Below are 10,190 nucleotides of genomic sequence, written 5' to 3' on the forward strand. Positions count from 1 at the left end.
TTTGTCTGTGTAGATCCTTAAAGGACCCTCTTTGGATGCTTCAGATGATGCAGCTTTTCCCGACTCTCATTCTTCTGCTATTTCCATATTAACATGAGCCATCATTGGCTCAGTTGTTACATAATCTCCTTCCATGGCGGCGGGCTGATTAGGTTGAGCAACAAACATAGCAGATAACACATACACCATGTTTATATGAAAGTTCTTAGGCTCTGGCAGTTCCTCTTTTTTGCTCCCAATCTGGTTCATGAACTCATCCAACCACGTCATAGCATCTGGTGGAAGCAATGGTTCTGGTGCCTCATCTAGCTGATTCACACCTGAACATGGTGTTTGTTTTGGAACTTCCCAAAGGGATCTTCTAATGATAGAGAAGGTTGTTTTTTCTCAGGGGATACAGTTCCAAAGCAAATAGGCTGCTCTGCTTTCCATCCGGGAGTCAGCACCATAACCATATCTTCTTGAGCTCTCCTCAAGATTCTATATTTCCCAGGGTGTAGGCTTTGTGGCACATGATTTCCTTCGCCTTCAATCTTACTATTAGCCTTTTCCACCTCCTTCTTACTTCTCCAGCGGAGCTGACTGCTCCCCCCAGATGGCGTTTTCTCTAACTTTTGATTTTTGGAAGCTTCCGACGTCGCTGGGGTTTTCAAGGAATTCATGTAGGCTTTGTGTTGCCTCTGAACCCTTATGACCATGGAGGCACCCATTTGCTTAACGGGCTGTCCATTCTTCCCGACCACATACCATTTTCGCCCGAGGCGGGCATGATTATCTTTTGTGACGGGGTTTTTTATCCTGTCATTCCTCGTAACCTTTCTTCCTATATGGGCGTACTGAGAGTGCCCTACACTTCTCTCTTTTGGCTTCTTGGCATCTTTATCCTCTGCCTCCTTAGAAACTTCATGGTTACGAAATATTTCTGATAAAGCCCTTCGTTGGGAATCGCCTCCTAACCGCTGAAAGACACTTCGGGAGGTATCCCTTCCTGCAGTCCGCCGAGCTTTCTCTTGTGCCTCTTTTCTCTTTTGGTCTTCATTCCTCCTGATCAGTTCATGATCTATGAGGGCTCCCACGGGCGGTATTTCGAGTTTACACTCGCATTGGCACTTACTGCACAACACCCTTCCTTTGAATATGGCGGCTTTTGGATATTCAGGCAAGTTAACCCCCCCTTTTATGGGTTTGTCAACCAATCTTCTTTCTTCTTCTCTTGTGACCTTCTCTTTTCCCTTCTCCGCCCAGGCCATACTGATCATATTTATAGGGGCCTCTGAGAAGGGATCCGTATGTTTATCTGTCACCGCAGCTTCTTCTAGTGGATTGGTTTTAAGCCCCCTCTTCTCCCTATCATCTTTCTCCCCAAGATGAGGTAAAGACATAGGGATGAGTGGTCTTAGAACCGGATCATCTTCTTTTCTAGAGCCTGCAAAAATGTTCTCGAGTCTTTGTAGCATGTGCAACAAAGCAGTTTGGAAATCTTCTGATCCTTTTGACATATATTGCTTTGATCAAAGAATCCCACCGGGCGTGCCAAAACTATGTTCGTGGCGGGAATTTCCGTGGGGAATGCTTCCTGGTAGACGAGCACACAGCTCCCCAAGAAGTTGGCACCGGTTGATGCTTTCTGTCGAGCTTCTGCTTTACTGGCGGGCTTGTCGGGCAAAGCCTGTCAGGCAAGGCTTGTCGGGCAAGGCTGAAAGAGAAGGACAGAGTTAACTTTGAAATGTGCCTTTGTGAGGCCTTAGGTGTAGGCCTTGAGGCTCACGATCAAGATTAACTTTGAATTGCTCAGGCATGCCACTACCATCTTCAGCATGGCAGATGTAGAACGGATGTTTGAGTTTTAATTATATATATTCGAGAGACTATGTTAGTTATTGATAGGTGCCTTTGTGGGGCCTTAGGTATAGGCCTTGAGGCTTCCCATAAATAACTAACTTAGTACTCAAACACATAAGGTTCCTTTTGTTAGTTATATAGGTCTTATAACCATCATACTTCTGATTACCTGAGCTCAAAGAGCAGAATGAATCCAAATAGGTGCCTTTGTGGGGCCTTGAATAGGCCTTGAGGCTTCCCATCAGAACCCCTTCTGTACTTAATGTTCTTGCCCGAGAAATAGGATGAATCCAAATAGGTGCCTTTGTGGGGCCTTGAATAGGCCTTGAGGCTTCCCATCAGAATTTATCCCGTACTCGAACGTTTTTGCCCAAGAAATAGGATGAATCCAAATAGGTGCCTTTGTGGGGCCTTGAATAGGCCTTGAGGCTTCCCATCAGAATTCATCCCGTACTCAAATGTTATATGGTCATCATAATATAATAGAAATAAAACTAAGTGGTAGGTCGATTACTTGCGCCCCAAGTAACTTCGGACTTCTTGTTTATCAAAGCTTGTCGTGGATGGGTTAAGTCCACATCAGGTTCTTTTTTATCCCTTGAGGCCAAGGACTTTTTAGGGTGATCAAATCTTATATGCCCGAGGGCTTAGAGCTTAGATCTGGTTTGAACTGTGAAGACATATTCAAATCGGATTCAAGCGCTGAGAGAGTCTTTTAATAGCTATATTACTAGAAATAATTTGGATACAACTTGAAGTATACAACATATTGCTAGGCTAATGAATGAAAAGACAAAAACAAAGAAGGTCGGGCAAGGCTGATCGTCTTGCAACTTCCTATCTTTGTGGGTTAACAGAAGGTTTGAAAGCTTAGAAAAGGGGTTGGGATGTGAGTTTGCAGAAAGAAAATCGATAGTACAGCAGGCGTTGAGCAGGGTAGCATAGCTATTACAAAGGGTTTGTCCCGAAAGGGATGAAGGCTTGGGCTTACTACAGCTTCGTTTTGAAGGCAAATCTGGCTTTGAGCAGAGTTTATGCTTTTGTTTGTTTGTTTTGAGTGTCCTTGATTCTGACTTCTCTTTCTCCTCTTATAGCCACATTGGCTTGGCCTCCTGTAGCAATAATCTTGCCCGAATGTAGTTTGAAGGATAGTGACTCATCAGCTATTTACTTGTACTGCCATCATAAAGTACTTTTGGGCTGATTAGCTGGCTAGTCTATACCACTTGGCCCTTGGGTAGGTGAGCAAGTGGTGCAAATATGCTGCACCTAGTCGGGAAAGGCCATTTCTGCTTTCTAGGTCTGGGCTGAGCTTCGGGTTTTTCCTTCTCTTTTTGGGCCAACTCCCTTCTAAGCCCAAAGTTTAAGTTTTAACCCAAACAATAAGAGCAAGAAGATCATTTTCCTGTAGCAAAGAGAGACAAAAGTACGGGCAATGAAGAAATTAGAGGGCAGCTGGGGAGTTCACTGTTGGTGAACAGTAACCCCTCTCACATGATGAACAATGAGGAACTGAACTTTAGTGTATATAGATATCTACTAGACCAAAGTATTTTTCCGTTTCGAACATTAAATTTACAATTTTACCCCTGCTCTCCCCGTGTTGGTTATCGTGTAAAAGGACGGGATGGATCGCACTCTTCTTTCTGCTTTTCTGGAGTATTTTATAGGTAAAGGTGCTGAAGACACTGTTTAAGATTGTTTTATTGGAGGAAAGTAACAACCAGTGGAATTTTAGCAGACCAATTCTGAGCTTGATACTTATTTATGAGCAGGACACAAGTTTCGGGAAAGAAGCAGAAAAGCAGGAGGAAAAGGAGCAGAAAAAGGAGCAGAAAAGCAGGAAAGGTGCCAGCCCATCATGAGAAGCCGAAGGAAAAAGCAAAAAAAAAAAAAAAAAAAAAGAGAAAGAAAGGAGAGACATACGAAGGAGAGAGAGGGAGCCCAAAAAGATAGCAGAAAAGGAGAGAGAGCCGTGTGTGGTGAAAAGAGAGTGAGGACGAAGGAGAGAGAGGAGGGGCGAAAGAGGGCGGCGAGACAGACGGAAGAAAGCACAGCAAAGGAGTCTGAGGGTTTTTTAAACTTAATTTTAATGTTTCTTATTATGAATTCAGTGACAATTTCATCTTTGTTTCGGAAAATTTGCGTATGAATTTCGTTTATGTAATTTTGGGTGTTCTGTTTATATCGTTAGATTCGTCGTCCGAGTGTATGATTTGCTTCTGTTTTTTTTGTTTCAGGAGACGTTGCTCTACGTTTCTTTGGGCTTTTGTGTGCAGTTTTCGAAGCCCTTTGTGCTAAAGGTAAACAATTTTAGTTTTTTCCTTTGAGGCTTGCTTACTAGGACAAACAAAAAACGTTTTCATAAATGGATGCAGATGGTATTGAGAGTTTTGGCTATTCCCTCAGTACGTGTAGGTATTTATTCACGACGGGTTAAGTAGTTTTGGAATTCTCTTTTGCTTCATATAGAAACCTTCTTTTGGGTGAGTTTTGCATGTTTCTGACGGCGAGGGTTTTGATTTTGCATATTTTTGTGTGGATATCTGATATGTTTTGGTTTTGGATTTGAATGGGATTTGCCCAGCTGCTATTTCAAAGCTGGAGGAGCCATTGTTCTCCTTTCGTAAAAGTTTACATGCACACTTTCACTGGAAAACCTCAAGTATGTATTATGTAGTTATACTATTCTCTCCAACTCTGCTTTTCGTTGTCCGTATGTTCGAATATGACAGAACAGAAATGAATGTCCAAGCTAAAGGGGGGTCAGGCACACGGAACTGACCCAAATATTCTGCAATATTTAGGAAGTGGAAGAAATAAATATTTGAGGTCTGAGATATACTTGTATGAAAAAAGTTGATTTTTTAAAATTCTTCGTTTTTGGTTTTTTAATTTTTTAACTTTTTATGCAGGAAGAGGAAGAACCCAGAAAATATATGTTCACCGGGTTTGAGGGAATTGTGAAGAAAAATCATTATCCTCTTTCCTTTTTGAATTAAAATAAATAAATTAGGCTTTAATTTTTGAGCAAGTGCGTTGGACATAATCATTACTTTCTATTACAATTATTAAAATTAATTCAATTAACTAAAGTTGATTTGAATGTAATGATGATGGAGATATTTGCATAGGCGATGGAATCTCGCTGACAACTTCCGATAGAATCTCTGCCTTTGAAAAAGCCACAAAATATGGGCTAGACATCATGATATGCCTCAATTTTCCTTTTTCTCCTGCTTTACTGACGTGGAAGAAAATTCAGAAGAGGGAAAAAAATCATCACCGATTGTTACAAAGATAGATTATCTTGCTTACAACAACAACAAAATTTTTTCCCACTAAGTGAAGTCGGCTATATGAATCCTAGAACGTCATTGCGTTCGGTTTTGATAGATCATCTTGCTTAAAAAAAAAAAAAAAAAAAAAAAAAACTAATGAAAAAGATTTTAAAACTTTATATTTTAATGATAAAGATAAAATAATGATAAGACAAATAGTATCATGATTGATTTTTTAGTGTAAAAATATGATTTTTTGTTAAAGTGAACAGTATCTGAAGTTTTTTGTTAAAATTTCCTTAAAAAATACTAGGTAAATATCATCCATCTTTATTTTTTCTTTCGGTGTAATTTATTCAAAAATAAATTTGCCACATTAATCTAAATGTTTAGTTTTCATTTTCCTTTGCCTAGATTGCTTTCCTAGTGGTGAAAATTACTTGACCAAAACTTCAGTTGTTCCAGCCATCAAATTTACAGTCCTTTGTCAATATATGTATCAAACAATCTTTCTAACATTTTTGGCCATGTAAATAACTCTTTCTAATCTATGTAAATAATTCTGTCTAACCTAAGGAGCATAATATTTTTTGCATGTAAATAGTCCAGCACTTTACAATCTTTAGTATCTAAGTGCTTTGGTGCACAATGGATGACTAATAGTTTTTGTATGTAGATTACCAAACATTCTGCAATTTTTTACCTTATAGATTGCATAAACTAAACATTTTTTGTATTAAAATTTTCAATCCTTTTGATTGTCAATAATTTTAATGATGTTACACTGTTTTTACATGTTTCGAGCCCAGCGTTTGGTTCAATTGTTAATTCCGTAGCAACATGTGGACATGTTTTCTAGTTAAGACATAAAAGTTCTTCTTTGCTTTTTTGTAATGTAACAAAGATCTTAATGACTCAAGACATGCAAACTATTTAGGTATAGAACAGAAGGAACCATGTTTCTTTTCTTTTGGTAAATAAGGACCCATCTTCTAGTGAAATTTTGAACATACTAAGGCGCTCTTTTATTGGGAGAGTACATCCTCTCATAATCATTTGTTAGGTTATCAGAGAAAGTTTTGAATTCAAATCTCATGAATGATAATAACTGTTTTTTAGATTGAATATATCTAGTTGTACGTCGATCATGTACTGGTAACGCCATCAAATTCATGATCATGTGTGAAAAATTATTAAACTCAAGTTTCTTGGGTCCTAGTTTATATGTAAAATCCCATATATCCTGTTATGCTGGAATTTATAAGCCTAATGTTAAGGTAAACATTTCAGATCCGGAAAAATTACCGAAGAGAAGAAGACTCTGATGAAAATTTCAAGAAGAACAAGGCATTCATCGTATAGAAATAGATCACAAATGTCTTTCAAGATTTTCACGTTATTAACCACAAATTGAACAAATCGAAAGGCAGAAAAATATGAATGGACAGATCAATTGCACAAAAATTGAAAGAATGAAACATAACCTCAATTCGAGAGGCTAACGCCAAATGCATGCAAATCTAGCTAGCTAGAGTTTACGTGCAAGTCTCAAGTTTGAGATATATTCCTTTACATTCTCTCAAACTACGTATACACAAGCGCATGATATTTGTTCTTGAACCAACGTACCCCATTCTTTAAAGCAGTCTTGAATTTGGTTTCAACGACGTAGGACTTGTACTTGGCCACCCGACGTTTTCTCTTGAGCTCTACTTGGCTAGAGTTGTAGATCGAAGATGCTTTACGTGAATACCCTTGATTTTCCCAAGGATAACCTTCGTGGTCACGGTCACCATAAGGCATATACGTTGATTGATAAGTTGATTGCATCTTGTCCATCTCTCTCATCTTTCTTGCTTGCCAATCAAGGTTGACGAGCAATGAGAGAGAGAGGTGGACGACAAAAACTTGGTTTTGATGGGAGAGCATGGAATTCTTATAGGGGGACTTGCGTTGCTGTCATATGTCTCTCAGATGATGTTGATTAAATAAGAAGGGTTGGGAAACCATTGTCTTAATTTGTGAGGATGTGACGAGTATACAACAACAACAAAAAGAAAGAACGAGAGGGTCTGTGAAACCGCTCAAACTTAAAGAGGATTTCTTTGCCAAATTAATGAGCATCCAGAAATCTACTCCAAGAAAAAAAAAATGAGCATCTAGAAATAGATATTGGTGAGCACCCGAAAAAATAATTCCCTTTCTCTTTCACATTTCTTTCAAACTTCTTTCTCCCATATATTTTCCAAAAAAATAAAAAACTGCTTCAGACACAATGTGTGGGCTTAGGCAAGTTTTAATTTGTTCACTAACTTGGAACCTTCCATAGATACTCTTGTAGATTTATGTACTTTGTGACTCAGTCTAAAACAGAACTCTCATTATTTACATTTGCTATAAATATTTGGGGCTCCAGAAAAATGCGAAATTTTATGGATGCGTTAAAACTGTACAAACGAAAGGCAGAATTTGACCAAGAGAAAGAGAAAAGCAAAAAACAACTGGAAAAAAAATGGGAGTAAATTGTTGAGTGTTATTTTAGGAGTATGGTTTTTTCCCCTCAAACGTCTCTCCCTTTCGGTCCCTTTCTATTTGAACGGTCATGATTAAGTCACGTCAAATGTAGATTTATTTATAGAGAGGGAGAGACAAAGAGGAAGTGAAAGAGAAGAAAAAGGGAAGAGAATGAGGTTTGGAGAGGAGAGAATCATACTCTATGCACGTTACCTTCCAATTTGTTAGGGGAGACTTGGTATTATAAGAGAAACATTTCATTGTGACCAGAACATTGGTAATACATTATATGTTTTTATATAAGTGGTGGGAAATTTTATTTTTTAAGTTATTATCTTTTTAACAACATATTTCACAATTTGTATAGTGATATATGGTGTATCATCCTGTGTTCCGATCACATTGAAAATCTCTCTTATTAGAGGAACACCGTTGACTTATCCAAGCACTGTGGTATGTAAATGGAAGAGCTAGCTTTTTCTTGAGCTATTAAATCAATCATATATGAGTTTTGCATGCCCAGGTAATTAAAAACATGTTTAATATATGTGTAATTATTTGGATAAAAAATAATTCCTTTTCTGGGCGATGTGTGCGTTTCAGTAAAACCCTAATACTAAAAGCAAACTAAAAAACAAGATTTCTAAAGGATTGAAAGAATATATACAGGTTCCTGGACAAGCAAGGAGAAGAATGGCTCCTACATGCAACACCACCTAATCACACAAGGAACAACGTCATCCTTTCCTTCACCAGTTGACACGCATGGTAGCCCGTCCCCAGAGAAACTAACACTAACGAAAGAGGAGACACGAATGCGAACTTATACAGTGTGTGTGTGCGCAGATGCACATCCTTTACTAGCTGAGGTTGCAGCAGGCTGTTAGCATAGTCTGGTCGGTTTGCTGACCTTGAAAGAAGTAGGACCCCCGTTAGTAACTTCGAATGGATAGAGGACAGACACATAAATCGGCGTTGAATGTCCCTTATATTATATAAATTTCCACTTCTCCTCAAGGAGCTTTAGAGATTATCATAACATGTTACCACAATTTGAAACCCCACCCCGCCCGCCCCCCCCCCCCCCCCCCCCAAAACAAAAAAAAACAATATTGGGTTATTAACGAATTATAAACAATGAGACTGACGTTGGGAAATCTCATTTTTGCTAATTTGTCTTCGGCTATTTTAGTCTCATTTAGATCGTTGATTATTTAGACTCTAGCATAACCATTTAGAGTTTAAATTCTAGGTTTTATACTCTCAAAAATAGACTTTAACTTTTAAGTCTCTGATTTTGAATGATCAAACTATAAATGGAATGATTAACTCTATTAACAAGATGAAAGCTAAAGAAAATTCATGCATCTATATAACTTTACATGGCTATGAACTAACTCTCAGTCTAATAGTATCTTTTCTTACTATTGAAAAATGTCCCGAATTAGAATTCCCTCTTTCCCATTGATTAGGAAAATAAAACTTCACATGGCTAGCTAGACTTTATGATTTCTAAAGTAAGGTACTCAATATTAAGATTCTAATAATGAAGACATAAACATCTATTTCATAGCTTATGCATCGTTTAATGCATTGTAAAACAATGCTTGCCCATGTATGAGCTTGAACATGCAACTTTTTAGGGTTTTTCAGATGGCATCGGAACCATATAATTGAACATGCACGCAAGTTTTCAACCATACAAGAAATGACAGAAAAAGCTTTCTAATTAACCAGTTTAGTGAATTTTAAGACTCAAAGTCTCAAACGCAGATCAACATAATTTCCTTCATCTGTGTTGGGAACAACCTGTTCGATCTGTTTAAAGTACGGGCCGTGAGGGTTTCTGGGAGCTACAACAGACGGGACCCGAGCAGCACCAGCATGATCACCATTGATATTGCTTGTGGACCCACTAGAACAAACGAATATGGGTACACTTGCTGCTACCAGTTGATTTTGATCACGATGATCATGATTAGGAGGAGGATGACGAAGATGTTGAACATGTTCTAACATGGCCATCCTTTCAAGCTGTCTTTCTCTTTTGTGTGCGTTTTGATGACCTCCCCATGCTTGAGAGCTTTTAAACTTCCGGTCACAGTAGTGACACTCAAACTTCTTGCTCTCGATGATCATGGCGACTTGGTCACTGTCCTCTGTCACCGAAAACCCGAATAGCTTCATTTTCTGATGAAAGAATATGGTTCATGGAAATTGAAAACTAATGAAACTTATATATATTACCTGCGCCCTTAGAAACACCCAACCCATACGCAGAGCTACTAAAGCACTATTGCATGGGCCTCCCCTATTATTGCTTTTACTATTATTTGTCAGATATATACGATTCCTTTGGATAATGATTTAAATAACTGAAAGGCGAATTTGAGAGGTCTTAGTCAAAGAGGATTTGAATCACATTATTGTTAGTCCATTGTAAAGTTTAGCCTTCTTCTATTCCTCTTAGACCAACTCCAACCCTTGAAGTAAGTCATAAAATTTACCATCTATTCCCCTCCCATTTCCTTCCAACCCTTGGGCCAATTTGGG

At 38.4% G+C, this 10,190-nt stretch overlaps 1 protein-coding gene and 1 long non-coding RNA gene across 2 annotated transcripts; one reads left to right on the forward strand and one right to left on the reverse strand.

Annotated features, from left to right (window-relative positions):
• The first annotated feature begins 3,507 nt into the window (after positions 1-3,507).
• LOC108169883 (uncharacterized) lies at positions 3,508-4,937 on the forward strand. Its single transcript, XR_011575140.1, has 2 exons — positions 3,508-4,674; positions 4,758-4,937. It is a non-coding gene; the product is annotated as an uncharacterized lncRNA (long non-coding RNA).
• Positions 4,938-9,392: 4,455 nt separating this feature from the next.
• On the reverse strand, positions 9,393-9,824 carry LOC103405803 (zinc finger protein GIS2-like). Its single transcript, XM_008344813.1, has one exon. The coding sequence runs from the start codon at positions 9,822-9,824 to the stop codon at positions 9,393-9,395; it is 432 nt and encodes a 143-aa protein (XP_008343035.1).
• Positions 9,825-10,190: the final 366 nt, after the last annotated feature.

This window comes from Malus domestica, chromosome 13 (genome assembly GCF_042453785.1).
Source record: "Malus domestica chromosome 13, GDT2T_hap1".
In the NCBI taxonomy this organism is placed as follows: domain Eukaryota; kingdom Viridiplantae; phylum Streptophyta; class Magnoliopsida; order Rosales; family Rosaceae; genus Malus; species Malus domestica.

Bases quoted from the DNA above. Each gene is read 5' to 3' on its own strand.
- LOC103405803 (XM_008344813.1), bottom strand. From the start codon at position 9,824: ATGAAGCTATTCGGGTTTTCGGTGACAGAGGACAGTGACCAAGTCGCC.